The sequence below is a fragment of the Equus asinus genome, chromosome 26 (assembly GCF_041296235.1).
Source record: "Equus asinus isolate D_3611 breed Donkey chromosome 26, EquAss-T2T_v2, whole genome shotgun sequence".
NCBI classification, from domain to species: Eukaryota; Metazoa; Chordata; class Mammalia; order Perissodactyla; family Equidae; genus Equus; species Equus asinus.
The window spans coordinates 21858334-21879778 of record NC_091815.1 but is presented as its reverse complement, the minus strand read 5'-3'; the positions used below and the strand labels follow the sequence as shown (position 1 = coordinate 21879778).

The following is a 21445-nucleotide window of genomic DNA, read 5'->3' as shown; positions in this document are numbered from 1 at the left end:
CAAATATAATCATTTTACAAATTAAAAGAAAGAGTATATACATGCACATTGCATGTTTTGTGATTGCCACATGAATTATCAATAAAGGTGAGTTTGTACATCCTTGTTTCTTTGGACAGCAAAAATATCTTACTTAGAAAATGGGATATGAACAATACTTTAAAATTTCTTGCAGCCCCAAGTTCATCACTACGTTAATCATCATCATTTCATATTGTATGATAAGAATTATTACTTCTAATGACAAATTACTTAGTAAATACTTTTTAGTGGCTACAGAGTAGTCTATTTGGTGAAAATATATCAGTCTTAATTATACTTAGACATTTAGGTTGGATAAGATCATCTCTAATTCTGGAAGTCTATAATCATCTACTATTTATGTATGACTGAGATCAGTCAACGTCACATCCAGTCTACCTGGAAACTCAGGTCTATTCAGGAGAAGTACAGAGTCTGCCCAGAGATCATCAGATGAATCCATCTGCTCTTTTTCTAGGAATATGAAAAAAGGATGGGAAAGGCCTCCATCTGGGGATTCTATTTCTACCCTATAGCTGCTCTTGACAAAAGACTGAACACACAGGAGTGTTGAACATTATTTGGAGAATAGATAGGCATATAGGAGGTACACGAGGATGTGGGGCAGGCTCTTTATTTGGGCTGTATGGTAGGAAGATTCAGAAAAAGGAAATGTTCACAAAGGAGACTGAAATATCAACTTACATGGTCCATGGTTAGAACTGTCAAGAATTGGTCAGGGAATTCCACTTCTGGCATCATGGCATGAGGAGCTCCACAGGCAGGGTCCCCATCAAAACTGGTGAAAATTATATATAAAAACATAGAAAATGAAACACTTGTTAACGACCCAGCTATCCCACTACTGGGTATCTATCCAAAGAGCCTGAAGTCAGCAATTCCAAAAGTCCCATGCACCCCAATGTTCACTGGAGCATTATTTACAATAGCCAAGATGTAGAGGCAACCTAAGTGCCCATCAACAGATGATTGGATAAAGAAGATGTGGTATATATATGCAATGGAATACCACTCAGCCATAAAACAGAACAAAATCATCCCATTTGCAACAACATGGATGGACCTTGAGGGAATTATGTTAAGTAAAATAAGCCAGATAGAGAAGGACAATCTCTGTATGACTCCACTCATATGAAGAATTTAATAATGTAGACAAAGAAAACAGACTAGTGGCTACCAAGGGAAAGAGGGGGTGGGGGTGGGCACAAAGGGTGAAGGGGTGCACCTACAACATGACAAACAATAATGTACAACTGAAATTTCACAAGATTGTAACCTATCATTAACTCAATAAAAATTATATATTAAAAAAAACCCAGTATGGTACTGGTACAAGAACGGAAACATAGATCAATGGAACAGAATAGAGATCCCAGAAATAAAACCACGCCTATATGGCCAATTAACCTATGACAAAGGAGGCAAGAATACACAATGGAGAAAAGACAGTCTTTTTAATAAATGGTGTTGGGAAAACTGGACAAACGAAAACGAATATAACTGGACCAGTCTCTTACACCCTATACAAAAGTAAACTCAAAATGGACTAAAGACTTAAATGTAAAACCTGAAACCATAAAACTCCTAGAAGGAAACATAGCTAGTAAACACTTTGACATTAGTTTTAGCAATATTTTTAGGGAGCTGTCCCCTCAGGCAAGGGCAACAAAACCAAAAATGAAGAGGATGACATGAAACTAAAAAGCTATTGCACAGTGAAGGACACCATCAACAAAATAAAAAGGCAACCTACTGAATGGGAGAGTATATTTGCAAATGGTATATCCAATAACTGGTTAATATCTAAAATATGTAAAGAACTCATGCAACTCAATATCAAAAAACAATTAGATGAAAAAATGGGCAGAGGACATAGACATTTTTCCAAAGAAGACATACAGATGGCCAACAGACATAAAAAGATGCTCAACATCATTAATCATCAGTGAAATGCAAATCAAAACCACAAAGATATCACCTCACACCTGTCAGAATGACTATTATCAAAAAAGACAACAAATAACAAGTGTTGCCAAGGATGTGGAGAAAAGGGAACCCTTGTGCACTGTGGGCACAAATGTAAACTGGTGCAAACACTATAGAAAACATTATGAAGTTTCCTCAAAAAATTAAAAATAGAACTACCATACGATCTAGCAATTCCACTTCTGGGTATTTCTCCTAAAAAATCAAAAACACTAATTTATAAAGATATATGCACCCCTATATTCATTGCAACATTATGTATAAACCCAACACATGCAAGCAACCTTTCTAAGTGTCCATCGGTAGATGAATGGATAAAGAAGATGTGGTGTATATATATATATACACACACACACACACACAATGGAATATTATTCAGCCATACAAAGAAGGAAATCCTGCCATTTGCGACAACATGGATGAACCCTGAGGGCATTATGCCAGGTGAACTATATCAGACAGACAAAGACAAATACTGAACAATATTAGTTATATGTGGAATCTAAAACAAAAACAAAAACAAAATACACAAACACTCATAAATACAGAGAACAGACGGGCGGTGGTCCAGAGACAGGGGTCAATGGTGGGTGAAGTGAGTAAAGGTGGTTAAGGAAGGTACAAACTTATACTTAAAAGATCAGTAAGTCCTGGAGATGTAATGTACATAGTGAGTATAGTTAGCAATACTGCATTGTATATTTGAAAGTTGCTAAGACAGTAAATCTTGAAAGTTCTCATCAGAAGACAAAAAAAATTTTGACTGTGGTAATGAATGTTAACTAAAGTTACTGTGGTAATCATTTTGCAATATATACATATACCACATCATTATGTTGTACATCTAAAACTAATATAACGTTATATGTCAAATATATCTCAATAAAAATAAAGGAAATAAAGAACAATAGTAAAGGCAGTTAAAAATGTAAATATATAACCCAATATTATTTTGAGTTTGTTGGGCCTCTTTTTTTTAAATGTCTTTAAAGACAAATCCATGAAACAATAATTATAAACATATGTTAAAGGGCACACAGTGTATAAAAATATAATCTGGGACAAAAACAACATAAAAACGGCAGGCCAGAGCTGTATAGGAGCAGAATTTTTGTATACTATTAGAGCTAACTTGATGTGCAGTAAAAGGTTACCTCAGGAGATCTGGAATGTTCAGGGGCCGGCCCCGTGGCCGAGTGGTTAAGTTCGCACGCTCTGCTTCAGCGGCCCAGGGTTTCACTGGTTTGGATCCTGGGCACGGTCATGGCACCGCTCATCAGGCCATGCTGAGGTGGCATCCTAAATGCCACAACTAGGAGGACCCACAATTAAAATATACAACTATGTACTGGGGGGATTTGGGTAGAAAAAGCCGAAAAAAAAAATATTGGCAACAGTTGCTAGCTCAGGTGCCAATCTTAAAAAAGAAAAAAAAAAGATGATCTGGAATGTTTAAACCCTGCCTATTCCAAAGAAAGATCTAGGCCCTTGACCAGCCCTTGGTAGATTACCTCCAGTCCCTAGCATATCCAGCATTTATGGATTTTAATCCGTATTCTGTCACTCTAAAAAAACCCATAACTGTGAGTACAATAGCCTTTCCCTTTTATGCGAGTCCTTCAAGGAAATCATTGAACCTGAGAGTGGTCTTGGGAACCCCTGAAAAAAGTTGACTTTATTTCCAACTAGTTTGTTATAAATGTAAAATTTTAATCTCCAGGATAAATGCTGAAAAAATAACTAAATAGTATAATGAATAGGAAAAGAAGGTATCAAAATGGTAAAGTACAAGAAAATAAGTTAAACAGAAAAGGAGTCAGTAATTAGGGAGAGAGAAATAAAACACAGTATATATAGAAACAAGTGTCAAAATGGCAGAATGGATAAAAAAATATGGCCCAGCTGCATGCTATCTATAAGAGACTCATGTTAGATCCAGAGACATACATAGGTTGAAAATAAATGGATGGAAAAATATATTACATACAAATAGTTATTAAAGAGAGCAGGATGGATATACTAATATCAGACCGAATAGGCTTTTAGTCAATAATTCTTAGAAGAGGCAAACATATATATTTAAAAAATTTTTTTTAAAGATTGACCCTGAACTAACTTCTGTTGCCAATCTTTTTTTCTTCTCCCTCAAGTCTCCCAGTACACAGTTGTATATTCTAGTTTTAGGTCCTGCTAGCTCTGCTATGTGAGGCACCACCCGAGCATGGCTTGATGAGCAGCGCTAGGTCTGTGCCCAGGATGTGAACTGGCGAAACCCTGGGCTGCCAAAGCAGAGTGTGCAAACTTAGCCACTCAGCCACAGGGCCCACCCCAAACACATTATATATTGATAAAAGGGTCAATCTATTAAGAAGATATAATGATTATCAACATATATGCCTTAAAGCCCCCAAATATATGAAGAAACAACTGACAGGACTGAAGGGAGAAACAGACAGTTCTACAGTACTGGAGACTTCAATAAACCAATTTCAATAATGGATAGAAAAAGCAGACAGAAGATAATTGGGAAACAGATGACTACAGCAACAGTATAAATCTTCTAGACCTCTCAGATATATACCAAACACTCCAGCAAATAACAGCGGAACACATATTTTTCTCAAGTGCACATGGAATATTGTCTAAGATAGACCATATGTTAGGCCACAAAACAAACTACAACACAATTGAGTATTATCCAGCCATACCAAGGAAAGAAGTACTGATACATCATGTCACATGTTACATCATGTCATGGTTGAAAACATCATGCTAAGTGGCCAGAAACAAAGGGCCACATATTATTTCATTTATATGAAATATCCAAAATAGGCAAAACCATAGAGATTGAAAAATTAATTGTTGCAAGGGCTTGTGGGAGGGGCAATGCGGAATGATTGCTTTAAGGTGTTTGGCAAGCCTGTTGGGTGATGAAAAAGTTCTGGAACTAGATAGTGGTGATGGTTACACAATACTGTGGATGTACTTAATGCTATTGAAGTGTATACTTTAAAATGGTTAAAATAGCAAATTCTATGTTATATATATTTTACCACAATTAAACTAACAGAAATGAGACAAAGAATTCATCAATAATGGTCAGAGACTTCAGTACTCCACATTCATAATGGATAGAACAATTAGGGAGAAGATCAACACAGAAATAGAAAAGTCTACAACCAACAACGCTATAAACCAAATAGAGCTAACATTCATCTATAAAACACTTCACCCCACAAGAGTAGAACACACTTTCTTCTCAAGTGCACATGGAACATTCTGCAAGATAAATCATATGCTAGTTTATAAGAGAAACCTCAATAAATTCAAAAGAATAGAAACAATATAAAGCATGTCATGAAACCATAATCGAATGAAATTAGAAATAAATAATAGAAAAACGAGAAACTCAAGAATATGTGGAAATTAAAAACTACTAAAAAACCAATATGTCAAACAAGAAAACACAAGAGAAACTAGAAAAGATTTTTGACTAATAAAATGAAGATGCAACACATCAAAACTTAAGAGATGCAGCTAAAGCAGTGCTTAGGAGAAAATTTACAGATTAAAATGCCTACAGTTACAAAGAAATACCTAGGTCAAATCTAACCTTCTACCTTAAGGCACTGGGAAAAGAAGAGCAAACTAAATCTAAAGCAAGCATAAGGAAGGAAATAATAAAGATTGCAGTGGAAATTAAAGATAGAGAAAGTAAAAAATAATAGAGAAAATGAATGAAACCAACAGCTGGGTTTTTGAAAAGATTTTTAAAAGTTCACAAACTTTTAGATAATCTAGCATGACTAAAGAGAATACTCAAATTACTACAATCTTAAGTGAAAGAGGGGACATTACTACCAGGCTTACAGAAATAAAAATTGATTGCAAAGGAATACAATGAACAATTGTACACCAACAAATTAGAAAAACTAGGTGAATTGGACAATTTCCTAGAAACATACAAACTACCAAACTCACACATGACAACAGAAAATCTGAATAAACCTATAACAATAGATTGAATTAGTAATCAAAAAACTGCCCACAACGAAAAGCCAAGGTCCACATAGCTTTACTGTTAAATTCAACCAAACATTTATAGCAGAAGTAATACTAATTCTTCAGAAACTGCTTAAGAAGTAAAAGAGGAGCAGAAACTTCCTAACTCACACTGATATGAGGAAGTATCAACCTGACATGAAAATCAGACAGACACTATCCCAAAAGGCAACTATGACCACTATCTTTTATTAATTTGAATGCAAAAACTCAACAAAACACCAGGAAACTGAAACCAGTAACATATAAAAAGAATTAGATACCATAACCAAGTGGGACATATCCCCATAATGCAACAATGGTTTAATATCTAAAAAGCAATTAATGTAATACACTATATTAATAAAAAATAAAAACCATATGATCCTCTTCACACTTGAAGAAAAAGCATTTGACAAAATCCACCACCATTTCAAGACAAAAGACAGTCAAGAACCTAGGAAGAGGAGGGAACTATCTAAACATGATAAAGTGACAGCTACCGTCTGACTTAATGGTGTTTTTCCTTTAAGATTAGGACAAGACAAGGACATACATTCCTTCCTTTTCTAATCAACATTGTTCTAGTGGTCTAGCCAGAACCAGTAAGAAAGATAAAGAAATAAAGGCAACCAGATTGGAAAGAAAGAGGGAAAACAATCTCCATTAACAGATGAAATGACCATGTTTAAAGAAAATCCTTAAAAAATCCACTGAAACACTCTTAGGAGCATAAACAAACTCAGCAAGATTGTAGAATACAAGTCAATATGCTAAAATCAATTATACTTGAGCCAGTCCTGATGGCCTAGTGGTCAAAGTTCGACGCTTTCACTGCTTCAGTCATCTGGGTCCAGTTCCCAGTCACAGAACTACACCACTCGTCTGTCAGTAGCCATGCTGTGGCGGCAGCTGACACATAAGAACTATAAAGACTTACAAGTAGAATATACAACTATGTACTGGGGCTTTGGGGAGGAAAAAACGAAGAGGAAGATTAGCAACAGATGTTAGCTCAGGGCAAATCCTCCCCAGAAAAAAAATAAAAAATCAATTATACCTCTATACATGTACAATGACTATCTAAATTAAGAAAATAATTCCATTTATAACAGTATCCAAAACAATAAAATATTTGGCAATAAATTTAACACAAGTGCAAACTGTACACTTAAAAACTATAGAACACTAATGAAAGAAATTAATTAAATGCAAAAGCATCCCATGTTCATGAATTGGACCACTTAATAGTAAGATGGCAATATTTCTCAAAGCGATTTACAGGCTCAATTCAACCCCTATCAGAATCCCAGCTGGCTTCTTTGTAGAAATTGACATGCTGATTTGAAAGTTCATATGAAATTGCAAGGGATTCAGAATAGCCAAAACAATCTGAAAAAAGAACAAAGTTGGAGGACTGATGCTTCACAATTCAAAAGTTACTGCAAAGCTACAGTAATCAATACAGTGGGACATTGGGATAAAGGTAGATATATTGGTCAATAGAATAGAATTGACTAAAGATTAAATCCATGTGTTTATGGTCAACCGATGTTTTACAAGGGTGCCAAGACCCTTGAAAATGACAGTCTTTTCAATAAACGGTGATGGGGAAAAAAGGATATCAACATGCAAAAGAATGACATTGGCCTTTTCCTCACAATATATACAAAAAATCACCTAAAAACAGATCAAAGGCCCAAAATTAAGAGCTAAAACTATAAAACTCTTAAAATAAAATAAAGGAGTAAATCATCATGACCTTAGATTTGGCAATGGATTCTTAGATATAACATCAACAGCATAAGTAACAAGAAAAAATTGAAGAATTAGGCTTCATCAAAATTAAAATCTTTTGTGCATTAAAGAACATTACAAGATGGGGCCCAGCCCCGTGGCCAAGTGGTTAAGTTTGTGTGCTCCACTTCAGCGGCCCAGGGTTTCGCCAGTTCAGATCCACAGACATGGCACCGTTCATCAAGCCATGCTGAAGTGGCATCCCACATGCCAAAACTAACAGGACCCACAACTAAAAATATACAACTGTGTACCAGGGGACTTTGGCGAGAAAAAGGAAAAATAAAATCTTAGAAAAAAAAAATTCCTTTTAAGTGCTTATCAACATTAACTGTATATTTTCACTGCTCTTAAATTACAGAAAATTTATGGGGAATACTTAGAATCTCCACATAACAACAACAGCGTTTTTTTTCCCTTGAGGACTTATTAAATGCAAGGCCCATATTAAGTGCTCTGGGCTTTGCCCAAATTCATGTTATCAAATGCTCATAAAAACCCTAAGGCATCGATGTGATCATTATCTACGTTTTACAACAAGAAATTGTAAAACGTAAAGATTAATAACTATTGACCTTGAAATGTGACTAGCATGAACAAGGAACTGAATATTTAATTGAACTTTAATTAAAACACAAAAGCGATATAAAACGTTTTTCAATTAAACATAACTTTATTGTTTTGGTATGACTCTATTTCACCTCAAGCACTGAAAATTTGGCATCCAAAGTGAGAAGTGCTGTAACAGTAAAATATGCACCAGATTTTGAAAACTTAGTATGAAGATATGAATGTAAAATACCTCAATTTATTTATATTACATGTTGAAATAATATTTTAGATATATTGGTTTAAATAGGATGCATTATCACAATTTTAAGTGTTTCTTTTTACTTTTTAAAATGTGAACCGAAATTTTTAAATTACATGAGTGGCTGGCATTATATTTCCATTAAACTGTGCTGCTTTAGACTCAATACCACTACACCACGCTGCCTCTCCCAGTCGACGCCAATAATGCGTCTTAAACAAAATCATACATATATGTATGTATGTATGAACATACATACAAATCTCAAACAAGACTTAGTTGTCACCACTCAAGTCTCCTCATAGATTCTCTGGAAAAACTCCCTGCCCTTTTCACATAGACCTCTCTTCACAAAACTCCAATCATGTTCCCACTCCTAAATGTCTCTAAAGCCACCTTTGTCACTTACTGATTGGAATCAAACCATCTCCTACCTTGCTTTGTTTGAAAATCAAGTCTGTGAATAAAATCAAAGGTATCTGTTATGTTATTCCACCCAACCACTGGTCTCTTCCTTAACGAGTCAAATTCTACAATAAGTCCTCAATTTATCCTCCACGAGTTCTATTTCTGTGTCACCTTTGGGGAAGAAAAGAGCAGAGAGGGGAAGTGAACGATTTACCCAGTGGGGATGTGAATATTAACTGGGCAGGAACAGGGTATTTGGAAAGGCACGGGAAGACAGAGGGACCCGTCTCTATGGTCTCATTATTAATCAGGAAAGGGAGGCCTAGGGACCAGGTGAATGGATAGGTCAATTAGGCAGGGCAATCTAGGAGAAGGAAAGCAAATATTTTATGTTCTGTAAAACAAAAATGTGTGACAACAAAAAGTAAACATGAACTGACCTTGAACGGGCCATTATGTAAGTGGCAATGCTCTCCTCCACTTCAGGAGCCTTCTCTGGCAGAACTATAGGACCAAGAAGAAGGGACTTGTGAAACCCTGGACTGGCTAAATACGAACACACTGTTCACCACCAGACATGGCCCATCGCCCACCACAAATACATCCAGAAGGAAGTAGGAGGGAAACTAGAATACTGCTGACTTTTGCCATTATCAGAGGAAAAGGTCAGCATCACCTCTGCCTAGAGCTGGAATGGAAGTGCACCGCAGTTTAAGAGGGCATAGCTCAGGGAATGCTGGGGTTCTGAAACGTGTAAATGGCCTCCAAAGTGCATCCAGAGAGGTTCACCCAGGAAGGAATCCTACACCTGTGCCCTCCCCCTCATGTTTTCCCAGAAGCCTATCCTGAAGTCAAGCGCAAGCCTAAATTCGCATCCCATGACTTGGGATGTACTCTCCCCTTGGCACTTTCATTCTAGGGGTGAAATTCATGACTTCCTCCCGATGACCATTTCTCTACAGCTACATCGAAGTGGCTGTAGGGTGTAAAGACAGGAGAGAATACAGGGAAACACGTTCCAAGAAACCAGGGAACCTACAACTGGACTCACTTCACCAACGCCCCCTGTGTTAAGCACTAGGCTGGGTGCTGGCGACAAGGTGAGACATCTATGTGTGTATATATAAAAAAGTGTTTACAGGCTCACTGGAAAAAAACAAGCTCCAAACTCCTACAAGCTCACTGAAAAAAAACAAAAACACTCCACTTCGTTAACACAGTCGGTCACAGCTATTACAGGATGACTGGGTCACAGTGTCAGCCCCCCTCGTCACCAAAGACCCTGGTCACCCAATAGGCCCCGCCCCCTCTGACAGTTCCCACGAGCTCAATCAGCCGCCCAGGGCCCCGTCACACTCACACTGTTTCTCCCTCTCACTGACACGCGCGGACTAACTCCACAGTGACGCCGTCACAGACGAGCCCCCGCAGCCCTGTGCTCCGCGGCTCACGCACACACAGGCTCGAGGCTCCAATGTCCCCTCCGCGCCCCGGGCGCTTGAGGCCTCACCGCGAGCCCCTCCCGCAGCCGAACTGGGTCACCTCAACTCACCCGGCTTAACCCAGTAACCACGAAGACACCGGAAGGGGAACCAAGGGTCGAAGTTCTCGCGGCCCTGGGGCCTGTGGGAAACGTAGTGCAGAAACGAAAACGTCCCGCTCATGGCTCGTGGGAGGCCTGGGGCCGCTCGCCGCGGCCGAGGGTCGCCGCTGTGGCTCTTCCAGACTCCCAAGAGCCAGGTGATGGTCTGGGAGCGAGGTGAGGGGGTGGGAGGAACCAGAACCCAGCACCCAAGCCCAGGAAGCAGTCGCAAACCAGGGCCCCGGGGCGCAGCAAAGGGAAGCGGAAGCCCGGCCGTGGCGGCCGAGGAGGGAAACGGAAGAAGCCGGGCCCGGGAGGACCGGGTGCGAGCCGGAAACCCGCCGGGAAGGGCCGAGGCGGGGGAGCCGGGCCGGGGAGGGCCGAGGCGGCGCCCGGAGCTCGGGCCGAGAGCGAGGGCTGGAGCCGCAGCCGGCGGAGGCTCGGTTCGCTCAGGCCTGTGCGTGCGGGACCCGGGGTTCGCGGTCGTGGACCAGGTGACGGATGGTGTTAGTGGTCTTGCTTTTGTCCGTTTGGCCCCTTGAGAAAGCCCCAGGGCGGCGTAGCGAACGCTGTGCGCGTGTGGCTCCCTGGCGCGTGTAACACCGTCGCCGCCAGGAAGTCCCGCGGTGCCCTTTTCCAGACAGTGTCACAACAGAGACAGCCAGGTTCTCGTATAGGTCACACCGTCTCTTAGTGCTGTCACTTCTACAAGTCCATATGTCTCCTTTAGCTCATCTGACTTCTGTAAGATTTTTAATGTTGGGTAGTTCGTTCTTTTTATTTCTGAACACCTTTCCACTGTGCGGATATGCCACACTGTGTTTATTGGTTTTTCTCATGATGAACATTTGGTGTATTTCCAGGTTTTATATATTATGAATAAAGCTGGCATGTTTCTGTTTCTCCTGGGGAAATACCTAGAAGAAAACATGCTGGGTAATAGGTAAGTTTATGTTTAACTTTCTAAGAAGCTGACAAACCTTGTAGAATGATTAGTTGTGAGTGATTTGTGTTTGAGACTATGTGTGACTCTGGGGTAAGTGGTTTCTGAGTTTGAGTTGGTCGTCTTCTTTGAAATGATGAGATGGGCTCGGTGGAGTTATCAATGTCATGTAGGGTCTGTGGCATTGTGGTTTTGTGAAGTAGATGAGATCTATAGGAGACTGAATGTGTCTGCACCAACTCTTTATCATTTTTGTGTGTTCATTTTATGGTGACTGAAAGTGGATCACTACGTAGGTAATATTAATGAATGAGTGAGAAACTATGCAACTGGTTAGGTATGTGTCATTTTGATTCTGCTTGAAGAATTATAACTGTTTCTAGTGAAGTAAAATAGCAATATAAGAGCCACAGGAAGTGAAAACAGGGTATCAGAGATATCTGCACTTCCATGTTCACTACAGCATTATGAGCAATAGCCAAGACATGGAAACAACCCGTGTCCACTGACCAATGAATGGATAAAGAAAACATGGTGTATATGTATACAGTGGAATATTATTCAGCCTTAAAAAAGAAGGAAGTCTTGGGGCTGGCCCCATGGCCGAGTGGTTAAGTTCACGCGCTCTGCTGCAGCGGCCCAGGGTTTCACCAGTTCGGATCCTGGGCGTGGACATGGCACCGCTCGTCAAGCCACGCTGAGGCGGCATCCCACATGCCACAACTAGAAGGACCCACAACTAAAAATATACAACTATGTACCAGGGGGCTTTGGGGAGAAAAAGGAAAAATAAAATCTTGAAAAAAAAAGAAGTCTTGCCATTTGTGACAACATGGATGGACCATGAGGGCATTATGCTAAGTGAAAGAAGTCAGAGAAAGACAAATACTATATGTTCTCACTTATATGTTGAATCTAAAAAAACTGAACTCATTGAAATAGACAGTAGAATGGTAGTTGGGGTCGGGGGAGAAATGGAGAGATGTTGGTCAAAGGGTACAAACTTCCAGCTAAAAGAGGAATAAGTTCTGGGATGTACAACATAGTGATAATAATTAACAATACCGTTTATTATATACTTGAAAGTTGTTAAGAGAGTAGATTTTAAATGTCATTATCACAAAAAAAGGTAAGTCTATGAGAGAATGGAGGTGTTGGTTAACCTTATTGTGGTAATCATTTCACAATATATAGATGTATCAAATCATCACATTGTATACCTTAAACTTACATATGTCATTTTGAAAAAAAGAATTGGAATGCAGGAGATAAAATTGTAATTTCTAGATGACAATATTGCATACTTGGAACACCACAGGAACTAATTCTACTATGTTGAAATGACTAGGACTCAATAGGTAGCACACAAGAAAATACTTTCTTTTTACCTCTATGTACTACTTTTAACAGATTTGAGTGAGGTGGGGTTTTTTTTCCCCCTGTTCCTGGATGAAATCATGGGTGATTTAATAACTCTTTCACATACTCTATGCCAAGAAAAAGAATCTGAAATACTTCTAATCACAAGGTCAGTTTCATGGTAATTAAAATAGTCATTTTCTAGTAAAAATATTTACTGTCGGGCTGGCTCCGAGGCCGAGTAGTTAAGTTCGTGCACTCCGCTGCAGGCGGCCCAGTGTTTCATTGGTTCGAATCCTGGGCGCGGACATGGCACTGCTCATCAAACCACGCTGAGGCAGCATCCCACATGCCACAACTAGAAGGACCCACAACTAAGAATATACAACTATGTACTGGGGGGCTTTGGGGAGAAAAGGGAAAAAAAAAAATTTACTGTCAAAGTAGTATTTCAAACTTCATTTAAAGGAAAAATTTCTTCCATCTGATTGTAGCCTGCAGTGTAGAAAAGTACATAATCAATTTCTTTATTTCCCTGACCATATTACTGAGTAGTTAATATTTAGCATAATGATTATTCATTAATATTTAATAGCAAATGTTCACTACTTAACTAGGCAGATGTAACCAAGTTATTATGGAAACTCTGAGGTAAGTGGGGTTTCACATGGCTTCTTTTGCCTCCCTTCTCTCCCCCTTCTTCACTTTTCCAAAAAAGAAGCCACAAGAGCAAAGGTTCTCTCTTGCAAATCCTAAAGGCACGGCTCAGATGAGATGATGTTTCTTCTCTCCTGTCTGAAATACTCTTTTTCCCCCTAGCATATATGAAACTTTCTGGAGATATGATTCCCTTTCATGGAACTGGTCCACATTTCCTTTTATTCTTTCTAGATAAACCTGTGCCTTTTCCAAGTTCTTCTAATTTTAACTTATTAATTGGATATTTCACTTAACATTTCCTTTCTCATGCCCACAAACAGAAATACATTCTCTAAATAAGAATATATTCTCTGGATGAACCTCTCTCCTCTAGGCAGTGGTTTGATGTCTAAGTAGTGAGTGCTTAGAAAAGCACATAGAACGAAAAGATTTCATTATGTCCATAGACCTTGGCTTTCTAGTGAGTAAAGACAGCAGTAAAATCAGTAGATTACAATATTAGTATATGGCAAGAAGGGAGGTCCCATGTCACACTGTGTCCTCTCTTCCCCTCCAACTCACCCTTCTGGATCATGTTTCTTCATCTCTCCCTTGTAATCATATCCCAGGATTGCCTTGTCCCATTTATATGCATCTACTCTGTGACAGGCAGCAAAGGCATGGAAGTAATCTATGGTTGAAAGAACAGATAGGAAAACCTACTCTCTATACATAAAAAAGCACTAGAGAAGAGAGAGGACAAGAGGAGCAGGTCCATGGTGACAGGAGCCTAGGAATGGAGCAGGCCTTGGACCTCAGTAAAAGAAGAAATGGTGTCCTAAGCCTTCCTTTAGACATAAGTTCGATACTACCCATTCTTGTTCTCTTCTCCACTCCTCCCTTATGTTTTTTACAAGAGGAGGAAATCATTCCAATTTTTTTTCCCTCCTCCAGGTACAGGGCAAGAAGAAATTGCAGAAGAAATTTTTTAAGAAGAGAGACATAAAAAATGGATGCCTGTCCCTGCTCCCCCTACAAACACATAAAATGCCATCTAAACTATAACAAAATGTCTTAAAAATGGTCAAGTTTGAGAGAAAAGAAAAAAGGAAAATTCTGCATCCAGAAAAAAAGAGCTGAATCAAAACAGTGCATGTAAAGCCGACACCTCAGAAACGCCAAAGAGATTTTAATCCCACATGTTATGCTTAAGAGTCCTGACTGAGGTCTGGGGTTCTACTTTCTACACAGGAACAGGGGGCAGAGAGCTGAAACTAAGATGCTGCTTAGTTCTATAAAATATTTCTAGAAAAATGCTACTCACTGGCCCAAAGAGATGAGGGAACTTGCAGTCTCTGGGTTTTTTTAGGGGTGTTGTGAGAGTGAGGAGCTCACCCATGAGACTTGGAAACTCTAGGACTTTACCTGGAAATGTGGGATATAAATATTCAATTTTATACAACATGGGTGATACAGAAATTCTAAGCTAAGAAATTAACTTAAAAACTGGCCCAGAAAAATATATACATAAGTATAAGAAAGTTGGCATTGCTATAGTAATATCAGACAGTAGACCTCAAGTCAATGTGTATTACAAAAGATAGAGATGTAACAATCAAAAAAGCGATTCATTAGGAATGTGTATGCATATATCTGTTCATCAGGAATATGTATGCTGCTATGAACTCATTATGAGAGCATTAAATTTCATGAAGCAAAAACTGTGAGAACAAAAGAGAAAAATAGACAATCCACAATTATAGTTGGAAATCCATAATCATATCTCAGTAATTGATAGAACTTATAGGCAGAGTATGCAGTAGTATACAGAAGATGTTAACAACACAGTCAGTCAACATGACCTAATTGATGTTTACAGACGACTACATGCCACAACTGAGAAATTACATTTGTTTCCTCTACATGGACATTCTCCAAGATAGACACTGTTTGAGACAATAAAATAAATCTCAATAAATTTCAAAAGACTGAAATATTATAGAACATGTTCTCAACAAGAGACATAAGTTAGAAATCAGTAGCAATAAGACATCTACAAAATCCGTCAATACATGCAAATTAAATAACACACCTTTAAATAACCCATGGGTCAAAGAACAGATCATAAGGGAAGCTAGAAAATATTTTGAACTAAATTAAAATGACAATGCAACATTAACAAAATTTGATAGATGCAGCTAAAACAGTCTCTAGAGGGATGTTAAAGACTTATATTAAAAGACAGGAAATTCATAGTGTTATTTACAATAGCCAAAATGTGGAAGCAGCCCAAATGTCCATGAATGAATGAATGGATAAGCAAAATGTGGTATACACATACAATGAAATATTATTCAGCTGTAAAAAAGAAGAAAATTCTGACACATGCTACAACATGGAGAACCTTGAGGACATGATGCTAAGTGAAATAAGCCAGTCACAAAAGGACAAACACTGTATTATTCCACTTATATGAAGTATCTAGAGTTGTCAGGCTCATAGAAAGTAGGATGTTGGTTGCCAGGAGCTGGAGAGGGGGAAATGGAGATTTATTGTTTACTGCATACAGTTTCAGTTTTGCAGGATGAAAACGTTCTGGGGATTGGTTGTACAGCAATGTAAATATACTTAACAGTACTGGACTATACACTTTAAAATGGTTAAGATAGTAAGTTTTATGTTATGTGGATTTTATCACAATTTTTTTAAATGAAGAAAGGCTTAAACTAGAAAAAGACAAACAAAATAAGTAGAAGAAAAGAACTAAAAATGGACAGAAATCAATGAAGTAGAAAGCAGACAATAGAGAAAATGAACAAAACCAAGAGTTTATTTGGGAAGACTTTTAAAATTTATAGATCACTATTAAGTATAGTTAATAAAAGAGAAAACACAAATTACCAATGTCAGGAATGAAAATGGAAATATCCTATAGATAGTAAAAAATAAGGGAATATTATGAACAACTTAATGCCAATAAGACAACTTAGATGAAATGAACTAATTGGCTTGAAAAGCACAGCTTCCCAAAACTGACTCAAGAAGAAACAGAAAAAAGGAATCTTTCTATTTATTAAAGAAATTTAATTTTTAATTTAAAAAAATTCCTACATAGGGGCCGGCCCCATGGCCGAGTGGGTAAGTTTGTGTGTTCTGCTTCGGCGGCCCAGGGTTTTGCCAGTTTGAATCCTGGGCGCAGACATGGCACCGCTCATCAAGCCATGCTGAGGCGGCATCCCACATGCCACAACTAGAAGGACCCACAACTAAAAATACACAACTATGTACCCAGGGGCTTTGGGAGAAAAAGGAAAAATTTAAAAAAAAAAATCTTTAAAAAAATTCCTACATAGAGAACCTGGTTGAGTTCTACTGAAACCCTCACAACAAATCAGCAGGAAGTAAATGCACCAATGCTGTTCTAGGCATTCTTCCAACTCAGGGCGCATAACATTTGGTTTAAAAAAAAAAAAAAAAAACTCTTCCCCACTGAAATGAGCTCAAAAACAAAAACTACAAGTCAACAAGGAAAAGAGTCATCAGGGGAGAGTCAGCAGGTAAAGAAAGAAAGTCACAGTGGGCGAGGGGTGGGGAATTGGGTGAAGGTGGTCAAAAGGCACAGACAAGTACTGGGAATAACTGAGGTGACAGATGTTAACTAAACAATGTGGTAATCATTTCACAATGTGTATGTGTCAGGTCATTATGCTGTGCACCTTAAGCTTATACAGAGTTGTATGTCAATTATATCAGTAAAACTGGGTGGGGGAAGGGGGAGTTTGCATCCACCATAACTGCATATAATATGACAACATGAAAGAATATAAAATAAATGTTTAAAATGGAAAAGTCATAACAAAAGCACAATATGTGAAAAAGAATCTGTAGATATTAAAAAGAACAAAGAGAATTTCCAGAAATAAAAAATCTAATGATAGTAAAGAATAGAGAACTTAAACAATTACTACAACTGAAGGGTAACTGATTGGACTTAATGAGAGATCACCTAGAACACAACACAGAGATAAAATGGAATGTAAAAGAGAAACGAAGAGATACGAAAAAAAAATGAAAAGATCCAATACACATCTAGGAAATGTTGTAAGAAATGTCATCAAAGGATAAAAATAAAGGAGGGCAGGCATCAGAAAAGGAAATGGTTTAGAACTTTTCATAATTGAAGAAAGTCGCGATTTCAAGATGAATCAAAATAAGTCTCAAGTAGGATAATGAAAGTAGATCTAACACCTAGACACATCATGATGATACTGCAAACTTACAAAGAAATCTTTTGAAAGAAAAAAAATACATGTTATTTTAAAGGAATGATGATTGGGCACACAACATCTTAGCAGACAATGGAATAACACCTTCAAAGTGATAAAGGAAAAATAGCAATCAAGAATGGGGCAAAATAAAGACATTTTAAGACAAAGACTGAGGATTCTTTCATAGAGTCACAGGAGAATTTCTAAAGGATGTACATTAGCAAGAAGTAAGTTAAACCTAGAAAGATATGAGAAATCAGTAAATATGTTAGGAAGTCTCAGTAAGCATATACTAAGTAACAATGATTAATTTTAATTGTATTCAAAACAAATTAGATTAAAAGCACCAGATAACGATACAAAGAATGTACTTAAAGCCTTCTAAGGACTTTTTTTTTGAGATACCAATTAATTACAAGTCAAAAATGCAAGTTAAAAAATTAAAGATAACCTCTAAAAGCAAGAAAATATTTTTTAATCCAGTAGAGGGGAAAGGAGAATAAAGAAAACTTGATTGATCCCGTAGAAATCAATAAAGTGTAACAGAAGAAGCAAGTACAAGTTTTATTTAAAAAGAAAGTGGGATAATGTTATAATCCAATGTTACTGCAATAAAAAAAAAAAAAAAGAAAAGAAAGTGGGGAGATGGGCTATGAGCTAAAGGGAGGCCTAGTGACAGCTCTTGGGAGATGCAGACTGAGCAGAAGAGCGTGTCAGTGAGGTTGGTGAGGCTGAAGTGCAGTCCTAGCCTCTCTGAGGACAGTGGGGAGAAATACAACATAGCCAAATGCTGACTGCAGACAAGAGGAAAGACAATTGGTTAAATATTCAGGCCTACCACTTTCTGCTCCCTGGCTTCCCATTACTCCCAGTCCAGAGATTTATAGGAGCTAAAGGATGGGTGTGATGTTTTTGTATGATCTGATGTAGAAATGGGCTGCCTCCTGACTGGGAGATATTCATAGATCCAAGCTCATAGAGGTGCAGGACTGATGAGTGTTCATGAGCTCCGGGGTCAAACAGATCTAGATTCAGTCGCCATCTGCACCATTTTTAGTTGTGCATATCCTGTAATATTACTGAGTCTCATACTCTTCAGATACAAAATGAAGACAGACATGCTTGCTCTACCTATCAGTAAATAAGGGAATAAGTTCTCTTCACTTGATCTGTTGTGAGAATGAAATGAGATGAAACATATAAAGTGTCTGCAGTGTAGTCAGTAAATTAGTGTTTTTCTCCCTGTTTATCTCAAAACTAAAAATAATAGCTGGAAAATTGCTTTGCATAGCATAAGGCACTATGCACACAAAAGAGATTACTATGAATTCTTGCTGACTGATTACTTTCAATCACATTGACATGTCCCCTTTCCTTTATTCTTCAGCAGTGGCAACATGGGTGGTAGGATTTTGGTGGGACAGGAGGTAATGAGAGCCTGGATCCTGACTGGATCCATCACCGGATGTGATGGTTAAAGATACCTAACACCACCACACAGCTCAGTTCCCAACTGGCTCAGTAACCATGGATCTCTGAGCAACATCTTAGACATTAAATATCAAATTTTCCTGTCCCTTACCTTCTAAGTCCTCTGTAAACCTAATTAGTAATTTACTTCACAATTTGCTGCCCTGGTAATAACTTTTAAACTGTCATCTGTGTTTTAATAAAAGCCATAAATATTTAGAGAGTTTTTATCTTAAGGGAATTCTGTTTATTCCCTTTGAGCATAAAGGTATACTAAAATCCCATGACCTTCCTTAACCATCAGGGAAATGCAAAGCAAAACAATGAGATACTACTTCACACCCACTAGGTTGGCTATAATCAAGAATAAAGATAAGTATTTGCAAAGATCTGGAGAAATTAAAACTCTCATACACTGCTGGTGGGAATGTAAAATGGTGCAGTTACTATGCAAAAACAATCTGGCAGTTCCTCAAATGGTTAAACATAGATCCAATTCCACCCCAGGTAAATACCAAAGAGAATTGAAAATATATATCCACATAAAACATGCACATAAATGTTCATAGCAGCATTATTCATAACAGCCAAAAAATGGAAACAACCCCAATGTCCGTCAACGGATGAACAGATAAACAAAAGGCACTCCACACAATGGAATATTCAGCAGTAAAAAGAAATGAATAGTGATACATGCTATAACACGAACCTTCAGAACATTATGGTAAATAAAGAAGCTAGTCACAAAGGACTACATATTGTATTTCATTTACATAAAATGTCTAGAATAGGCAAATCTGTAGAGATAAAGTGTATTAGTGTTTGCCTAGGGATGGAGCATATGGGGAATAAAAGGAGTAGAATTTGTCTTGGGGATAACAAATGTGTTCTAAAATTGTGGTGATGAATGTATAACTCTGAATATACTAAAAGGCATTGAATTGTACACTTTAAATGAGTGAATTGTTTGGTATATGAATTATATCTCAATAAAGTGGTGTAAAAATAATCCATGCCTTGAGGGGTTACTACTTATTCAAACAAAGAGTTTGAGAATCTTTGTCTCACTTTAACAAAAGTCATATGCATAGTCATATGCATAGTATGTGGCCTCCAGAAGTGGCATGAAGAAATATTCTGAGGGAGATCTTGGCAGGTTTCCTCATGGCATTGCTGGGCCATCCTAGCATTCACTCCATTCCTTGCCTTTAAATCGGAGAACCACAGTCCCCATATTCAAAGATAAAAGTAAGTAAGTACTTGATGATTTCAGGTGGGTGTGGTGGAAAGAGTTGTCTACCCTGTTCCTCAAGTCCATATTTATTCCCCAAGTCTCTGATGTCCTTGGTCTGAAATGAGCACCACTCCATTCCCGCCACATATTGATGACCCACAGCACTAAGAAAATAGGACAGAGTGAATAAGAAGATTCAAAAGGGCCATGACAACAATAGAAAAAAAGAGAAGGAGAATGCGATACATTCATTCTGGGTCAGACTCATAGCCCCTGACAGTGGCACTAAGAAGGGAGGCCAAAGGACTTTCTCTGGAGTCTTGCACATCTTCTACCTCCAACATTCAGGAAGTTCTCAGAACAGACTGGGAGTCAGATGAACACACTAGGTGGGCAGGGTTGTATTTAAACAGCGTTAAGGGGGCCGGCCCCATGGCCGAGTGGTTAAGTTTGTGCGCTTCACTTCACCGGCCCAGGGTTTCGCCAGTTTGGATCCTGGGTGCGGACATTGCACTGCTCATCAAGCCATGCTGAGGCAGTGTCCCAATGCCACAACTAGAAGGACCCACAACTAAAAAATATGCAACTATGTACCAGAGGGCTTTGGGGAGAAAAAGGAAAAGTAAAATCTTTAAAAAAAAAAAAAAAAAGAGCTGAAGCATGGTCTTTGTGCCTCAAAATGGAAATAAGGTAAAGACTTTACTTGGCATTGACGTCCACAAAACCCAACAACTAACTTTGTTTTGGAGTTTTCTCCTTTATGGTCAATGAGATTCACAAGTGCCTGAACCTCAATGTTTAACAGTTGAAAAGTTATCAGGGCCAATCCAACCAGCAGCATTCACTTGGAACTGACAGACTCTTC

The 21445-nt window shown here is 38.2% G+C and overlaps 1 protein-coding gene across 9 annotated transcripts in view; it reads right to left on the bottom strand.

Annotated features, from left to right (window-relative positions):
* ZNF529 (zinc finger protein 529) overlaps nt 1-21445 on the bottom strand; it is a 58671-nt gene that overhangs the window by 9393 nt on the left and 27833 nt on the right. For 2 of the 9 annotated variants that reach the window (XM_070499016.1, XM_070499023.1), the window contains exons 1-3: nt 10638-10679; nt 9526-9589; nt 727-820 (exon numbers count right to left, since the gene is read on the bottom strand). Coding sequence is in view for 3 of the 9 variants with exons in the window: in XM_070499014.1 (XP_070355115.1) it covers nt 727-820; nt 9526-9589; nt 10638-10749 (270 nt within the window). In the remaining 6 variants the exon portion in view is untranslated. Of the gene's footprint in view, nt 1-726; nt 821-9525; nt 9590-10445; nt 10969-21445 lie in introns of those variants that run through there. The other 7 variants (XM_070499014.1, XM_014848768.3, XM_070499020.1 and 4 more) reach the window with 7 other exon arrangements.